Source organism: Rhinolophus sinicus, chromosome 17, assembly GCF_057876585.1.
Source record: "Rhinolophus sinicus isolate RSI-liver-muscle chromosome 17, RSI-T2T, whole genome shotgun sequence".
NCBI lineage: Eukaryota > Metazoa > Chordata > Mammalia > Chiroptera > Rhinolophidae > Rhinolophus > Rhinolophus sinicus.
The window spans coordinates 142,926,689-142,946,042 of NC_142517.1; the positions used below are offsets into that span (position 1 = coordinate 142,926,689).

Below are 19,354 nucleotides of genomic sequence, written 5' to 3' on the forward strand. Positions count from 1 at the left end.
CCAAGGGGAGTGAACGGTAAAAGAGGGAAAGAGAGGCCATGCTATCAAGTGTTGATTCTATTATTGTAGAAGAGACATGGGCATTTTTGAGGTTATATTTAGTGGCTATAAGTGAAAAGCTGACTTTAATTTGTTCATGAAAAGTGAAATTAGTCTGCCAAACTCGTTCTTTGAGAAGCACTATTATTTAAAAAAAAACCAAAAAAAAAAACTGTTTTCTTCTTTATAAAAATAATACATACTCCTCAAAAATTTCTAAGCACGCAAATTGAGCAAAAAGAACATTATCCGAAATCCTATGTCATTTTGGTATGTGTCCCTTCAGTCTTTTTTCTAATCATACGAAAACCCAGAAACACGTTTTTTTCCAAAGAAAAAATAATTTCCTGAGTAAATTGTGTTGTGATAATAAAATTATAATTATTTGTAGAATTTAGAAATTCTCCATTAAACACATAACCACGTTCATGGTTAAAAAGTGGTTGATATAATTTTATATAAATATATATATGTATGTATATTTATATATTTGTATGTATATTGTTACAGGAAGCGGAGTACAGCATTAGGAATAGAGACAGTGGAAATGTATTGGCTCTGTGCGAGGTCAGAGGGATAGTGGATGGGGGGAGGGGGGTTCACACGGTGTGAGGGATATAAATGATAAACGTCTAAGTTTTGCTTTGTCTTGTGCACCTGAAACTAATAAAATTAAAAAAAAAAAAAAAAAAAGTAGTTGAACTTCCCAAATTTGTAAACTCTTACTAAACAAGCCAGGCGTAGAGAATTAAGCTTGCCCTTTCCTATAGTAAGTAGAGCTAATGTCTTTCAGTGAATGAAATGATTGCTTTAACTTAATCTGTGATCCTTCCCTGTGAGCTGGGTGTGACAGCATGCACACTGCCCACGGAGACAGGAGGCTTGGGTGATACCAGGTGATACCAGGTGATATGCTTGTGACCCGTGCTTTCTCAACATCTTTTATAAAGTACAATCTAACAAAAGAAGATATGAAAGGATCACGGGGCTGGAACACAGGCCCAGTGGGGGAGGTATAGGGAGAGTGTACAAGGGCAGCACTCATCTGTTTGTTTCATTGATGAGGGATGGTGGGACGTCACCTGGGTCTCCATGAGCCTTGGCATATTAAAATGCTGGTGGCAGAAGGGACTCTTCCACTCTCCTCCACTGGCCTTTTCCCTGCCTGGCTGGCCTTGGGGCAGATATTAGGGTGGAAGAGATGTATGGATTGTGATTTGTTATACTTAGTAGTTTCGGGAATTGTTATGTTTTTCTGATTTAAGGAAAGTGAACTGTGTGTTGAACCACAGTTAATCGCACCATGTTTACTTTCAATATAGAAAACTATATGGACTGATTTTGACAAAAAACAATAATAGTAAAAATGTTGGGAAATACTGTGTGACATTTTCCTGTGTAACAGACACTGTTCTGAGTGCTTTACATATGTTACCTCATTTAATTCTCATAATAAACTTTTGAGGTTGGTAGTGATCTCCATTCTGCAGATGAGGAAACTGCAGAACAGAGTGGTTAAGTAACTGGCTCAAGATTGCACAACAAAGTGGCAGAGTCAGGTTTTGAACCCAGGCATCTAGCTCTTCACCTCTATATGATACTCATGTATAGTCAAACACACTGTTAAATGGTCTCGTGGCTGGGTAGCCATGCTGCAGAGGCTGCAGTAAGGTTAATTTCAGATGACATTAAGTAATGCATAACTCTTAGTTCAAGTACTGTGCAGAGGGAGATTCTTAAATCAATAACTGGAAGGAATACTGAGGTTGAGAAATGCTGTAATAAAAATGTGCCACTTGCATTGTTTGATATATATGAAGCGCTAGTGTGGACATTGAGTTTCACATTAGAAAGAACTTAGCTTGGCAACTAGTTGATATTTGATGTTAAATTATATCAAAATAAAACCAGATAGCTTTCCTCACTACCCCTCTCACACTGAGCCCTGCTGCAGATTGTGAAGAAATGGGGGTGTTGCTGTGAAATGGGGTCTCCATGGAATGCTGTGCAGATTGGTTCCTCAGGTGCAGCCTCATCTGACCGGAATGGCTGTACAATGAAGCACTGTTACGTTCATTTAAGAGGAGACAATGTTTGTCTCTGCCACTTGGTGAGGAAAAGATATGCTTGCTATTTGTTTTCTCATCATATCGTTCAACCAAGTGGCTAGCGTGGTGATTGGCACTCACATTTATTAAGTGAATGGGAAGCCCACTCCCTTCCTGAATGCAAATATGGGTGGGGAGCCAAATAGTAAACAGAAGATGGGTAGTGAGCATGAAATTGGCAAGGCTGGCATCATCAAACTGCTACAGAGTGATAAGAGCTCTACTTTCTAAAACTTTGTCTATTTAAAAAAAAAATAACGAACACACCAATTCATCTGGAGTTAATTTTAGTGCATCGTGCATTGTTAGGCTTCAGTTCATCTTTTGCACAATTTTTAGTCAAGTTATAATTCTATTCATTTAAAAGTTTTCTCTTCCATAATTTTGGAAAACTGCTTGTGTCATGGAAATAGTTGGGTCTATTTTCGAGCTCCTTAAGAGTGTTCCATTTTCCGTATTCATTTTTATACTTTTTATCATTCTGTTTTGATTAATATTACTCTACAGTATGTTCTAATATCTGATGACTCCATATTGATTTTGTTTTGTGATACATTTACTCTTGATCTGTTTGTTTTGACAAAATCATTTTAGAATTATTTTATTATTCTATTTAAAAAATCTCATTGAATATTGGTGTTAAAATTTGTAAACAAAATGTCCAAATTATGGTTTTTCAGCCAGTTAAAAGTAAAGTAATATATAACTTGACCCTTTGCATGGGCAGTAGAATGATGATATTTGGAAAATAGTAGAATGTGAGGAACAGACTTTGTCAGAAAGCAGTAAGATGGCAAGCGAATAGCACATGTAAATTAAGATATATAAGTACATTCTAAGTAAGGGGGACAATTCAACCCAAGTAAAAGATTTTACTGCCCTCAATTTTAATTGAAAAGGACAGAGTCCCAATAGAAGATAGAATGGTGATTGCTTAGTGCTACAGTTGATACCTTGGTCTCACTTCATCTGTATGTGTTTCTATACCACAAAGCAGCCTTTGGGAGAACGCTATCACCTAGTGTTTCGAAATGTGGGCTCAATGGCCAGACTGCCTGGGTTTCAATCAGCTCCTCTATTTATTTGCTGGACTTGTTTACTCAAAATAGGATGATAATAGTGCCTACCCACACAGTACCAGGCCAATAAATATTACTTACATTAAGGAAATTTTGAGCTAGAAAGGCACTTTTTGGTTTGGGAGAGGCCCGTTTACCTACATTTCTTTTTTTCCCAGGTCTGAAAGTCTGTCCTGTACAGCTTTGTATGGCAACGTGACCCAGCAAGGCTGCATTTTCATACATGGCCTTCACCATTATCAAGGAAATGCTTCTGAGCTTTTGTACCTGACTTATTTATTGTTGCATTCTGGCAGCCATCCCCTGGCCTCCTGGCAAAAATAGCTGGATTTCATTAAAATTCAATCTCTCTTGATACCATCTCTGCTAGATATTAGAGGGGGCCGCTACCAATGGAATTTCAGCGACCTGATTCAGAATAGATTTCGGTTGGAATTTTCTAAGTGCTCTAAAATTACCGTTTATAAAGTTTCTCTGCGTGTCTACCCACTTCCTTATGCCCTTGGCTCCCTATTCCCCCAACATGGGCGCTCAGCCAAGTCTCCCGGGGCTTTCTCCAGTTGGACACTGAGATGAATCTTGCTTCATATTTCAGGTGCGAGTTCTCTCCCGTCATCCCGAGTCCCCACTGCCAGGCGCCCTGGATGAGTGACGCCTCGGTCTGCCATGGAACCTGGCCCTGCCCTGGCCTGGCTCCTGCTCCTGAGCCTGCTGGCTGATTGTCTGAAAGCTGCACAGTCTCGAGACTTCACAGTGAAAGACATTATCTACCTCCACCCTTCAAGTAAGACTCTGTTCTCTTCGCCGCAGAAATGTCCCTTTACTTCAAATAAGACGTGAGTTGAAAAATGTCCAGGAGAAGGCAGATTTCAATGCAGGAGAAACCTCCGGTGATTTAATTAAGGGGAGGCACGTGCTCCCAAAGATGCTGTATGTTTTACCCTCACCTTTTTATAGGGTGGTTTTTTTTTTTAGTTTTTTTTTTTTTTTTACTTTAACGCAAATTCTTGGGTTTGTTTTCTCTGTTCCCTATGCCTTCGCTCTGATTCTGAACACCCTTCCCTTTGATTCACACCAGCTTCTGTCAGTTATCAAAGTGAATCACCGAGTCCCAGGAGGAAGGTGTTTGTAAAAGATCAGCCCTTTATAGGCAAGATAATAGCTGGTCTTCCTGTCTGTGCATCTAATTCTCAGGTTCAACATAATTATCTCCCACAACTTCCTGTTCCCTATCCCTTTGGTTACCTGTGTTTAAGAATTATCTAGGGAGCACATAACAAAGCAGACACCCAGGTCCCTTTCCTACAGGGTCTGATCGCATATCGGGGGCTGTACCTGGGAGTTTTGCTTTCAGCGAGAATTTCAGGTGCTTCTGCAGGCGATATTGTCAGGATCACACTTTGATCACACAGCACTTTTACTTCCTCTTTTGGTCTCTATCTATGGCATTATCTCATCTCATTTGGTTTTCTTTGGACCCTCTTCTGGATTGCCCCTGTGGTGGTGAGTGCTGGGTGTATTGTGTGTATTCTGACCTTCAACATTTGCCTCGAGGTGCATTACTCTTTTGAAATAATTCTGTTCAACAACCACTTTTTGAGGTTCTGCTGTGTGTCAGCATTGTGATAGGTGTGAATGATATAAGGGCAAATAAACCATAGCCCTTGCTTTGGGGGATCTTACAATCTACAAAGTGGAGGCTGCCCGTGGACTCCTTCAATGCCACCTTCGCTAGACTATTTAATCTCTGCATGGTCTGGTTTACATGAGAGGTGGTCCAAGGAATTCACAGGGGCTTGCAGTCCACCTGACCCTGGGTCGGCAACTAGCTCAGCAGCTTCATAGCCTTCTGACTCGAAATAAATGCCCCGACTTTGAGAAGTTTAATAAAAGACTGCATACAAAGCACTGAGCACAGAGCGTGAGCCACAGTAAATGCTCAATAAATGTTATGGAAATCTTGAGTGTTAATTTCCACATTTTTCAAATAGATAGAGTAACACATACCCTGTCACGTTATTTTGTGGACTAGAAATATTATCCATAAAATGCTGGGCATATACACGATAGGCAGTTGGAGGCTTGTTGTTTATGATGTTGTAATTGGCTTAGGCAGTAAACTGAGGATGCTGAAAATACATCACTCTGACTTTTAAATTCCAAATATACTTTTGCCAGGCAGCAACTAGTTTCTTTAAACTTATTGCTACTGTGTGCTCTGAGCAGTATAGTTCGGTGCCTACAGGTTGCTTTGTTGGGAAGCTTATCTGGCTGCTTGTTTTTGCATGGCTGTTTATTTTAGTAACATTCATGTAAAGAAAGTGCTTTGATACTTGCTCTATTTCCTAGGATTGCATTTCATGCTTTTCTACAAGCAGCCATGCTTTTTTTTTTTTTTTAAGACTTGATGAGTAAAAACCTAGATTTCAGTCTCTGTGGTTTGATTGCCAGGATTTTCAGTTTCTGGGGTATTCTTTGTCCTCTTCAGTGACAGACTCAGAAGTCACCAGGCTGCAAAACAGACTCACGCTGGCCTTTCTCTGAAGCTATGATTGGACACACAGGGTGGGAAGGAAAATTGAGGGGATTGGATTTAAGGAAACAAGAACAAAACACACACACTGCTTCTGCCTCAGCGGTGTGGTTGGTCAGTGCCTGAGTTGAGTGGGCCCCTATTTGGAAAGTTGATTTCAGAATGGGATCTTTAAAGATGAGCTCTGCCAGGACAGAGAGATGATTACTTCTGCTCTCTAGAAGTTGGTGGAAAAGTTCTGCTCACGTGACCTATGTTAATTAAGTAGAGCCATGGCTTGATTTGAAAGAGTTTGCTGTATAGAAAGAATTGGTGAGGTTTTCTGATGTGATTTTGAAATATGGAGGACAGAAAAAGTCATTCCTACGCTAAATTGCACATAAACAATTTGCCAGCAGGTCTGGGCTTAGCTCTCTTTTAGAGTCTCTGTACCTGGTCCTGGGGAATCCAAGTTCTCACTGGGTTGAAGTTACTGTCAATAGGTCCTACTTGGCTAGAATTTTGTTGACTCTGCCCACTTTAAAGCAAGTGGATTTTACATTTCTGTGCACTATTTGAGAAGTTTGGGGTGTTTGCCTGCTTGTTTTTACACTTTGATTGTTTAAATGGTCATGGTCTTCTGCCCTGAGCAGTTCCCACTAGACCATGTTTAGATGGAGCGGTCTCTCTACAAATAAGCAGGTTTCTGTAAAATACAGACCATAAAGAATATAAGAGGGAAGTGTAGGATTATTTTGATCTTGAATTATTAATATAATCAGCTCACTTTGTAGATGGAGGCACCAATAGCTTTCTTGGGGTCAGAAAGTGAGCCAGATTTCATTAGTGTTAGATGCAGCTTGGAACCTGCCCAAGGAGAAATGCGGTGATGCTTTAGATGTGAGAAGTGTTCCCCATCAGACAAACATAAACTCATTTCTCCTGAGCCCCGAACAACCCTCAGAGATGGTAACTGGGCTGAGATTGGAACCCGGGCTGGGAAAGTGCAGTCTCCTCTGGCTAATCTCCTTTGCTCTCTGGTTCTCTAATTTTTGAAGTTTCTAAGTCCTTAAAATTTTTTTTTGTGGCTTTCAAACTTGAGGCATTGTCCTCAATAACATTCTTTTCTGTAATTTTTCCCCTTCTTCATGTGAAAAATGATGAATTTCTTCACAGTCCATGATTAAAGTACCAAAATCTAGTAAATCCTTTTAAAACAGGAGTTAATGTTAAGAGAAATGGCGCTACTTATTTGGTTGTTAGACATCATACAAGATAGCAGAATTTAACTTCCTACTGTGTTTCCCCAAAAATAAGACCGGGTCTTATATTAAGGTTTGCTCCAAAAGACGCATTAGAGCTTATGTTCAGGGGATGTCATCCTGAAAAATCATGCTAGGGCTTATTTTCCAGTTAGGTCTTATTTTCGGGGAAACATGGTAAGTGACTTCAACCTGTCTTGGCCTCTGTTTCTTTCCTTATAATACAAATCTTTCCTGAGACGTCCAGTTTTTCTCTGATTATATATTCCAAGTCTTGTCTTAATCGTGTGGACGAAAGTGCTGTATCCCTGTAGGGGGCTAGCAAGAGCCAAGGGAGTTTTTTCATAATTCTATGCTAATAAGTCTTAACGAGTAAGAAGACTTTCTAGAATACCTGGAAATGCATTTCTATCAGAAATATGTTCATGGTATTAAAATAATACTGACAATATTTTGTTACCAAGTGGACTGAGAAGGAAGATTAATTTATTAGATTTATAGAAATCTTACATTTGTATCCAGTTTCCAAAATCAATGGAAATTAATTTGGCAAGAATAAAAAAAAATGTTTGGCTACATTACACATCAGCATACATTTCAAAACAAGATTCTCTTCTCACCACGGTTTTGGTAACTGAAGGCCTTTGTCCAGGCAAAAGTTCCAAGAGATGGAAACAAAGAGGAAATCTTTTCCGATGCCTTGCGAATGAATTATGGTCGATTGAACTATGGCTGACCAAGAGAGTTAATGGACAGATTATGTTACAGGAAGTAACTGGGCACTTTGGCTTTTTTTTTTCTTTACAATCACCTTCTCTTGAGGGACCAAGGACTTATGCCCTGAAATACAGAGTACTAAGCTTATTAACTCTGTGATCAAGAGCCAAATTAGATTCATTCACAGCTGGGGCCACAACAATTTGAAACTCTACTTGCTCTGTAATGCTTTGAAGTAACAAGGAAAAAAATAGAACATCTCTTAGGAACCTCTTTCCAGTCCTTTTGAAAAAAAAAACTTATCAGATGTAGTATCAATTAGCAAGTTACTGGAGATGCTCGACTGTAGACTTTATTTTGGGCTAGATATTTCCAGAGGGAAGAATTTAACCATTACTTGGTATTGTGCTATAATTATGAACTGAAAGCTGAATCTGTCTGTAGAGATTTGTCACTGAAAAGGGTTTAGTTATTCACTGATCAGTACTATCCACCAAGATGTAAGTACAAGTTTCTATCAGCAAATATTAGAACGTCATTGTTGAGAATGCATGCAAATATGAAGTAGATTTAAAAATACAACTCACTGAAAATGAGATCATTTGGTTAATTGTTCGTGATACAGCCTAATAAACACATTGAAAGGTAAAAATAGCTTACAACAAAGTTTTATTTGGCTACCATAGTGTGTTAGCTCTTATTCCTGTTTAAATTTTGATATAGTTTGAGTTAATTTCAGAGTCCAGTCCTACTTGTGTAGGAGATGACAGTATTTAATTTAATGTGTCACTATTCTTGCAAAAAATAATTTTGAAGCGTCTATTAAATAATCCAAATTTGGGAACACTGCAACTTATTAGTGCTAGGTTCTCAATAAGTTTATTCTTGGAACACCCAGGTTGTCAATCTTTATTCTTAATTTATCTCTTTGATGGGAAAGTTTCCAGAAATAACTAATCCAACATGCCAGCTAAACCTCTTACTGGCTGCACTGACAGACAGATAAAATTGGATACTCTAGTGAATTAATCATACAAGCTGAAGTGGTATGGCTAGTTTGCAACCATAAACCTTGGTGTATAGGATCATTTTTTTGGGAAATGCTGTTCTTTGACAAATAGAATATAACTCTTTTTAAAACTCCTACTCTGTTAATTCTACGTCAAAATTTACAAACTATTTTAAAGTTCTATCTTTTAAACTTATTTATATATTCAATACTTTGAAGTTGATAGTGAAACTATTTTTTAATGTATCCAATCAGGGTAATTTTATAAAATATTTTAATATTTTTTTCATAAGAGTATTTATAAAAATAAGCTAATTAAAATGTCCACAAGAATATTTGAATGGCTTTGGAGTACGAGAACCTGTTTGTTTTAAATTCTTCAGGCATGTACTTACCTAAACTAGACTCTTTCAACTTAAATGTAACCCACCTATCTAGGTGGTGGGATGTAGAGATATAAAAAAAAAAAATTGTGTTTACTTTTGCAAAATTTAATATTTTATTGTAATTATACGTTAGGCAGAGCACGTTTTCCCATAGTGAAATTGCCTCATTGGGAATGAAGCGGTTGGATGGCTATGTCTAAGCTGCTTTCCATCCTCATTTTCTAAGACGACCCGTGCACACACTATCATTCTGTCTATGAATCTGAGTCACCAACTCCTTGGAGGAACACAGAACTCTCACATGGGTCCTTAAAAAGGTCCAGTTACCTGCATTTTTTAGACAGTTTATGACTTGATCCTCCGAGGTTATTCGATATTGTCAGAGTCAGCTCGTGAACTATTGCAAGCATGTCCAAGGATGGGAAGCTATTCTAGGCAAGGTGAAAATCAAAGTTATATCTGGCCCATAATTTTGGCCTTAAGCTGCTGCCTCCTCCTTCATTTATTTTTGATAACATACTTAATTGGTTCCATGTGGGTAAAGCAATTTACCCTGAGATGATTATTTCCGCCAGTGGGATATGTAGGCTCAGCCATCTGCGAGGGAGAACAGTTGGCTTCTACAGATGAAGTGTTTGAGTGTTTGCAGCTTTCAAAGAGGCCAGGTAATTTTACAAATTAAACACACACACACACACACACACACACACACACACACACACACACACAGTTCAGTTTATAAAAGGCAAAACTCTAAGCAGCAAAGCAGGCAAATGATTAGAACTAAGCAACAATTAAAAGCACATCAGTGAAAAGGACAGAGACGACCTGGCCTGACATTCCTTGTGGGTCATTGTCCTAAAATGCCAGCAAGGCCCTGGCACTCTCTAGCGCCTGACTCTCATGGGACGCCTCCCTGCCTGAGCGTAAATGCAGGGCAGAGAATACAAGTACCTGGAGGACAGTCTCCTCAGAAAGCCAACTCGGGGTAGGGAGAGGAAGGGGTAAAGGTGAGGGGCTTCCTGGAGTTACATATCCCTCAGGCTGGGGCTGGGACCTATAGTGCATACATGTCCCCAGGGTCCTTGTCATGCTGCCCCATGGACATTGGACCTGGGCCTGAGAGACCCCTTAGCAGGGTCACCTCTGCACAGGCAGCATGTCTTTTAGCCCTGAAGACTTCTCTTGGCTGATACTTAGCACCCCCAGGGATTCTTAACTATATCAGGTCCCACCAGATCAAAGTATTAGATTGACGCAAAGAAATTGCCACGTTTGAAGGTAAAAAATGGTCAAACAGCAGGAGAGTTTTTACGGTTGAACCTGGTATTTATATTTATACATTGACCTGTCTAGTGTTGACACATAAATTCTTGGAAATCCAGAGTGACTTTTTTAATTGAAATTTTAATTGAGATGATTATAGATTCATAAGCAGTTGTAAGAAATAATATAGAGATTCCATATACTCGTAGACTTTACCCAGTTTCCCCCAGTGGGAATATTTTGAAAAACTACAGATGAACATCACAACCAGGATATTGACACTAATACAGCAATCAATCCACTGGTCTTATTCAGACTTCCTGTTTTACTTGTGTCCATTAGTGTGTGTGTGTGTGTGTGTGTGTGTGTGTGTGTGTGTGTATTTAGTTCTACATAACTTTATCACATGTAGGTTTGTGTATTTACAACCAAGTCAAAAACCTAAACAGTTTCGATAGCATGAGGATTCCCTTTGAACTTGCCTCCTACCACTCCCGACCCTGGCAACCACTAATCTGTCCTCCATTTCTAAAATTTTCTCATTTAAAAAAATGTTACATATAGTATATAACCTTTGGGGATTGACTTTTTTCATTCAGCATAGTCTCCTGGAAATTCATCCAAGTTGTTGAATGTAATTGTTCATTTTTATTGCTGAGTGGTGTTCCGTAGTACGGATGTACCACAATTTGTTTAACCTTCACCCATTGAAGGACATTTGGGTTGTTTCCAGTTTGGGGCTATTGTAAGTAAAATTGCTGAGAATATTTATGTGCAGATTTTTGTGTGAAAATAAGTTTTTACTTCTCAGGGATAAATGTCCAAGAGTGCAATATGGTAGTTGCATGTTTAGTTTTTAAAGAAACTGCCAGGCTGTTTCGAGAATCCTTTTTAAAAGGAGGACATGTCTAACTTCACAATGCAAGGTTCTGTACTCAGTCTAAAAAACTAATCTTTTCTCTTGATCCTTTTTGTAGCCACACCATATCCTGGTGGATTTAAATGTTTCACCTGTGAAAAGGCAGCAGACAACTATGAGTGCAACCGATGGGCTCCAGACATCTACTGTCCTCGAGGTAAATTCTCAGGAGACAGATTGGGGTCCCCAGAGCTGTGTATGAATGAACGGCTCTGAATAGAAAGTGAACAGCATGTATAGAAAGAGACCTGCTTATAATCTCCATCAGTCCTCTTGTCTAAGGCTATTAGTAGATTTCTTACACCACACTAATAACTTACCATCAAATACTCTACGAGTCATAAGGATTGTCCATAGGATGTCTGATCCATAGGATGGTCCCCTCTCTCATGAAGCATCTTTGGAGCACCAGAAAGAGTGAGTGATACTTCTCACCCCCCGGCCCAGCTGCGTGCAGCACAGGAAGAAGACAGCCAGCCTGCAACCCACTCTTTGAAGCATTAGTCATTGCATAGTAACTCCCTTTATGTAAAGTATGAATCGATGTTCATATGAAGATCCTATTTATTAAATATCTTGCCAGAGGCTTCTATCCTGAGACTGCATGAAAGCTAGAATTCTAAATGTCATCATTGCACAAATAAAAATCCTGAGCCTTTTAAACTAAGTTCTCTTTGAAGGATGAGATGGATGCCTAATTGAAGCAGGAAGTTTTGACCCAAAGGCCCATTTCAAAATGAAGTAGATGCTTCATATTCATATTGCTTTTATCCTATTGAATTAAAAAGATGGCTGTATTTGGCCACAGAGTCACTGTTAATTGGCTCTTTTATTTTTGGAAGAAAGTGGATTCATTTGATGGGGAGATGATGAGGGTGGGGCATTTCATTGACAACTGTTTGAGCAAGTAGTTACATGGGCTTCACAGCTGATCAAATTCATTGTTAAAATGACTGAACACACCAACACCAAATTTATTATTTTCAACATAATGCAGGAGTTCTCATACTCAGGCCAGTGAATGGCACTGTGTTTCTCATGGAGGATTGGACAGTCAGAGAGCCTGGAAACTGCGATTTAGAGACAGATGTCGGCTACCTAGGCCAGTGCTAGTATTTAATCCGTGAGTCCCCCACCTAGGCTGCCCAGCGGGAACTCCTGTGGGTCTTTTCAAAATCACTGGCTCCTGTGCCCTGCCTAAACCCGTGGTTCTCACACCTCAGCATGGTCATTTCCTCAAGGGCTTATTAAAACACAGATTTATGCCCCCGCCCCATCCTCCATCTTTTTTGGTTTCTGATTCAGTATGCCTGAGATTTTGCATTTCTAAAGAGTTCCTACGTGATGCATATGCTGCTGGTCTGGAGACCGCGTGGTAAGAGCCACAGCTCTACACAAACGGAGCCAGCATCTCTGAGATGGAGGCCCTGCCTAGTGTGTTTAAATATCCCAGGTCATTCTAATGAGCAGTCACGGGGCGAGAACCACTGGGAACTCCTCACCCCGCTAATAGAAAGTGAAATGTCGTGTTGTCCTGTTTAGATTCCTCTTGGTTACTTTGAGGTAGAGATACTAATGGGAAAGACCGCAGGGAAGAGAAAAACGTGGTGAACACTAAAGATTGGCTTAATCACAAGCGAGCTAGCCAGCCATCTGAGTAATTAAGACGAGTCCTGCCCACATTGCCCTCTGCAGTCAGGGCTTGTTTCAGATGGGGCTGCTGTTCTGTAAACCCCCACTGCAGAATGAACGTTTGGTTAGGTTGCTGAGGGACCCAGTGAAACCACTGCTTCTCAAACTTGGCGGCACATTCAAACCACGGGGTAAAATTTTAGAAACATTGATGCCTGGGTCATTCCCAGAGATTCCTGTTGAAATGGTATGGGGTGTGGCTGAGCATAAAGGATTTTAAAAGCTCCCTGTGTGGTGCCAGGATGCAGTAACATTTGAGAACCACAGTAAACAGTGATTCTGGACGACAACAGGATGCTCTGTGTGGGTAGCCAATAACTAGTGGGCTGGTTCCTGCTGGGACGAAGTTGGCAGATTAACTTTTGATACAGTTGCTACTGATCAGCGCTACTGTACAGAAAATGTGACAGTGGTTCTCTCGGTATTGCCCACGCAGAGATGATGAGAGGAAAAGGACGGATTGTGAATGGGGGCTCTCTCAGGCTTTAGGCCTTATTTCGTAGAGGCCCAGTCTGAGTCTGATGGGATACAAATAGATCCTTATCACAAATCAGAAACGGGACGGGTAGCACTCTGCTTGATTTCCTCTCAGAGAAAGAGGAAGTTCCATCTGGATCCTTTCTTTTGAGGTCAAAATCTATCCTCCCGAAGTACAGGTGCCTAAAAGTACTGCAAGTCTTGACACAATTTCTCCTTTTCCCTTTTTTCCCCTCCCACTTTTATCTTTTTGTCCTTAAATTTCTAGGGATAAATGGAAAGTGATGCCCTAAGGTTCATGACACAGAGCTACCATTCCAGACCCTTTGGGGGATTATGCAGCGAAAGATAGGAATCGGGTTTATTCTTTCGAGGAGCAGGCAGTTTAGCCAGGGAGATAAGATCTGAACATATCAAATGTCAAAAAAAAAAAAAAAAAAAAAAGCAGGACAAAGGCAAGTGCCAAATGAAATACAGCCTTAAATGCAATGGGAACTTAAGGGAAGGATTGCTATTTGGGGGCTGAGGTGGCCAGTGACAGCATCCTGGGCTGTGTGGGTGGTGACAGCCTTATAAGTGGGCAATGGATGTAGAAAACTGAAGAGGGCATGTCTTCTGGGAAATCACTCAGAGCAAATGCAGGGACACAGGATCCCCTCAGTGTGCTCAGTGCACAGGGAGAGACCTGCACTGGGTGTAGCAACTCGTTTCTGTCAGAGAATAGTAGGAACAAATAGTGGAGCCAGGTTATTTTTGTGTGGCCTTGAATATCAGGTAAGGAGTGGGAACCAAAGCCATGTTCAGCTTCCTTCTTGAGAAGAGATGAAGTCACACTCAGCTGCCTTCCTGACCAGCCCCATTGCTCATGAGCCATCTATCCTTTCCTCTGGGTTCTCTTCAGAGTTTTCCAACGATGAAAATGATGTCATTCTTATTAGGTTAAAATATAAAATGTATCTAACGACTGACACCCCCTAGATTTGTTTCTTCTGTCTGTCATTAGTTTGTTGGAAGCAGCTATAGCACTACCAGCTGATTTAGTAAGGGCGGCTCAGTCCTACTATGGAAAAACATCCCAGCTTCCTGTCGCATTCCCGGTTTTCTGTTTGTTTATTTTGTGATGTGTTTAAGTTTTAATTATTATATGATGGGACCATAACTTGTGGAAAGTGGAAAAAAAAAAAAAAAACGTTTTATGTTAGTATTTAATCTTATCTGTACAAGATAAGCCCACATCCCAAATTGCTTCGGGGAAAGCCTGAATTTCAAGAATTTTCTAAAACTAATCTCAGTCACGTGGATGTGCATGGAGACATATTGCATTTTCGCAGCTGAGGGAGCTTGCTTACAGATGCAGCAGGCTTGTTGTGAATCATCATTTGGTGAAATAAACATCAAGAACGCCTTGCCTTAACTAGAATCACTCTGACAGGCAATGGTGGCATCAGCCAGCCACCTCTCACTAACTCAGGTTTCCTGTCACTCTTCCTTTCGAAATGGGTCGTGTATAAGTACTTCCTCCTTCATTGCTTTGTTATTGTCTCTGGCACTTACAGATTCCTGGTACTGCACTTCCTCCCTACACAAGAGAATTTAAGATGCCCTTCATAACTGATCGTATTGTTTCATTTGCTAGGCTTCCCTTTAGTCTTTGGTCCCTGAGCACTTCCTTGGCAAGAATCTTAATTTTGTCACCCGCTCATTATAATCTGTGTAATTTTCTTGACTTTGTGAATCAGAATGGGAAAGGATCTTGAAATCATATCATACGAGGAGGGACCAGTTGAAAGAACTGGTAAAGGAAAACAAGAATTGAATGCTACGTGCTCAGATCCACGTGGTTTTGGGCCTGTGGCTTTTTTTCTGTGCTATAAGACTAAAATCTCCTTGAGAGAGGGACCGTATAAGTGTTTATTAAGAGTCGCTAGAATTAAATGTCAAGTCAAAAACATCACAATTTTTGGAAAGGCTTGTTCTGTGGAGTCTACTTAAGCCGCAAGGATTTAATGTTCCTTCTTAATTATGAAGTGCAGATGTCTCCCCTTAAGGCAAAATCTTCATTTGAAATTATTGCTGATATAAAATCAGACCAAGAGAAATCTTGAGATGAAGGGACATGCATCCCTTTGGTTCTAGCTTCTATGCTGCTCACTGTTTTCTGTGAAAGCGGAGAAAAACCTGAGCAGGCCCCTCGCTGACTCTTTCTATATCAATTATCTGGAATAGGCAGGAATTATAAATGTGATTCCCAGCTCAACTGAAGACAAGCCCAAGGTTACACATTTTCAGGAAAGTCTTATTGTTGACTGTTTTCTCAGACAGAGCCCAGGCTCAGACAAACAACCTTTTTGTTTTACTTTACCCAAGGGTGGATTTTTTTCTCTTTTAGGCATCCTTACATTTAGGATATAGCCCCCCAAGGTTTCTTCCATTCTACAGGATCTCTATTCTAGTTCTAACCCCCATTAGGACCCCAGGCCTTGCATCTTCTTATAGTTCATCTGTTAACACCCCCCATCCCAGGGTAGAGAAATCAGCACCTTACCCAGTGTTGGTCCCTGGGTTTTCCGTGACTTTCTGGAGAGCTCCTTTGTACATTTACAGAAGCTACTGGTTGTAAGTTATTCAGCACTCTGGCTGCTATGGAATGAGATGGTGTTCAGATGATCTATCTTGTCATTTTGCTAAGTGGAAGAATTCCTCCTTTTTTGAAGTTAAACTTTTTTTTATTAAAGTTTCACATAAATACTAGGAAGTGAATATATCATAAGTGCAGCGCTCGTTGATTTTTTACAAAATGAACATGCTGTGTGTCTGTGTCAGAAGAACCCCAGAAGGCCGCTGGGGTCCTCTGGTCATTACACCCCACCTTCCAAAGGTAACACAATTTGTGACTACTATCATCGAGCTCTGTATACATGGAATCACACAAAATGTACTCCTTTATTTCCCACGTTATATGTGGGAAATTCATCCCGGTTTCTGTGAGCAGCAAAGCCATTCTTTCTCACAGAGGTAAAGTAGATCATTGCATGACTACACTACACTTCATCCACTCTACTGTTGATGGACATTGGGAGTGTTTCCAGTTTATAAATGGGATGAGCATGCTTGCATGTCTTTTGGTACACGTATGTATGCATTTCTGATAGGTCTCTCCCAGGAAGTGGAATTCGGGGTGTGCTTTGCCTTTATCAGTTACTACCTAACCATTTTCCGGAGTGGCTGTGCCAATTACACTCTCCCCAGCAGTGCCCGAGAGTGCCAGCTGCTGTACAACTTTGCCAACATGCAGTATTGACAGAAACAGTAGAAGCTAGAAGTTAATGGAATGACATTTTAAAAGTGCTGGAAGTAAGTAGCTGCCCACCTAGAATTCTATCCTGAGACTGTCAGCTTGACTTCTCTGTCTTTCCCTTCTCTCCTGGCTGACCTGCGAGCTCTGAATTCCTGTTTGGGCCTCCTAATTCCCTTGAGACTGACAAAGGCTCTGCTCAGCTTCTCTGCCCCTGAGCAGGGCTTTCTGCTGGGCTCCTCAGTCCCGACCTGTGCAAGTGCTTCAAGGGGAGAACAGGTATAGAATGTCAGGCTCAACTTGATATGTTGGGTTTCACTGGGATCTTGCTCTTCAAATCCTCTCTGCATTGGTAGCTCTCTTGTGCTTTCCCACAGACTTTTGTTGTTGTTATTTTAATTTTATTCTATTGTTCTTTGGTTAAGAAGGTGGAAGCTAGTTGTCTCAGCTGACGTTGTAATTCTCAGATGTAGTCCTTAATTAGAATTTTTCCAGCAATTTTTTAACCCAAAGTTGTATCAGACTTAACAAGATTATTGTTTATACTCTGAGAGCATCTAACCTACCCCAATTCACAGTGTTTTTGTCCAAGTACTTCGTATTAACATAATTACCTCAGATAGGAAGCATCCATTTGATGCTTTTGTCTTATCACTTTTATTTTAACTACTGTGTACTGTAAAGTCTGGTTTATCCACTTTAATCTAGTGAATTGCTAAAAGTTCTACCCTATGCAATAAGGCAAGTAAAGGACATAAAAGGCATACAGACGAGAAAGGAAAAACTAAAACTCCCCCTTATCACAGATGACATGATTTTCTCCATAGAAAATCCCAACGAATCTACAGGAAAAACTCCCAGAACTAATAAGTTCAGCAAGGTCACAAGACATTAAGATAAATTCACAAAACTCAGTTATATTCATATGTATTATCAATTTATGTAGTCACTGAAATTAAGAAAAAATACCATTTATAATTGTTCAAAATCTCAGCAAGATTGTAAATACAGACAGGATTATTGTATAATTCACATGGAAAGGTAAGAAACTGGAATAGCTAAAACCATTTAAAAAAAAGAGGAATCAATCTTTTTAAGACTTATCACATGGCTATAACCATCAAGAGGGCAGTACTGGCAGAGGGATGGAAACATAACTCAGTGGCACAAAATAGAGAACTCAGAAGGAGACCCTCAATGCACCCAGCTTAGTTTTGACAAGGCCACAAATGCAATCCAACGGAGGAAAGATAGCTTTTTTAACAAATGGTGCTGGAGCAACTGGACATTTGTGGGCAAAAAAATGAATCTCAACCTACATTTTACACCTTTTACAAAAGTTAACTCAAAATGAATCACAGATTGAAGTGTTAAGCATAAAACTATATAACATTTAGGAAAAAACACAAGAGAAAATCTTTATGATCTAGGGCTAGGCAAAAGTCCTTAGACTTGATATAAAAAGTACGGTCCATAAAAGGAAAAAAATGATAAGTTGGACTTCATCAAAATTTAAAACTTTCATGCTTCATAAGACCCTGTTAAGAGAATGAAAAGTCACACTACAAATTGAGAGAAAATATTTACAAATCACATATCTAACAAAGGACTAATATCTAAAATATATAAAGAGTTCTCAAATCTCAACAGTAAGAAAAATTAAAAAGTTAGGAAAAGAGCAAAAAAATGAACAAATGCTTCACCAAAGAAGATAAACAGATGGTATATAAGCACATGAAGAGATGTTCAACATCATTAGCTCTTAGAAAAATGCAGATTATAAACACGAGATGTCACTAGAAATCTATCAAAATGGCTAAAATAAAAAGTAACACCACCACCAAATGCTGGTTAAAATTAGATCACTCATCCATTGCTGGTGGGAGTATAAAATGGTGTGACAGTTTCTTAAACAACTACACATGCAACTACCATACAACTCAGTAATTCCATTTCTGAGTATTTATCCCAGATAAATGAAAATTTATGTTCACACAAAAACCTGTACACAAATGTTGACAGCAGCTTTATTAGTAATATCCCCTTTCAATGGGTGAATGGTTAAACCAACTTTGGTACATTCATAGTATGGAATTCTATTTAGCAATAAAAATTAATACACTTTTGATACATACAACAGCATGGATAATTTTCAAGTGAATGAAGCTGAGTGAAAAGGTCGAGTCCCAAAAGTTTACATACTGTATGATTCCATTGATATAACATCCTTGAAATGATGAAATTATCTAAATGGAGCATAAATTAGTGGCCGCCAGTGGTTGGAGCAGGAGGGGAGAAGATATAAAAAGTCAACATGAGGGATCCTTGTAGAGACAGAAACGTTCTATATCTTGACTGCATCCCTGTCAATATTCTCATTGTGATATTATACTATAGTATTGCAATATGTTACCATTTGGGAAAACTGAGTGAAGGGTACCATGGGATCCTTCTGTATTATTTCTTACAAACACATGTGAATCTACAATTATCTCAAAATCAAAAGTTTAATTAGAAAACAAGTAAAATCAACCATTAAAAAACAAAAAAGCGAATTGTGCCAATGTTGAGAAACCCTGATCTAGAAGGAAAG

General features: G+C 39.6%; 1 protein-coding gene across 4 annotated transcripts in view; it reads left to right on the forward strand.

Moving 5' to 3' along the window:
- LYPD6 (LY6/PLAUR domain containing 6) overlaps nt 1-19,354 on the forward strand; it is a 140,312-nt gene that overhangs the window by 111,446 nt on the left and 9,512 nt on the right. For all 4 annotated transcript variants that reach the window (XM_088793971.1, XM_074336070.2, XM_074336069.2 and 1 more), the window contains 2 exons: nt 3,822-4,010; nt 11,356-11,454. In XM_088793971.1, coding sequence (XP_088650097.1) covers nt 3,893-4,010; nt 11,356-11,454 — 217 coding nt within the window. In that variant the 5' untranslated portion in view covers nt 3,822-3,892. The remainder of the gene's footprint in view (nt 1-3,821; nt 4,011-11,355; nt 11,455-19,354) is intronic.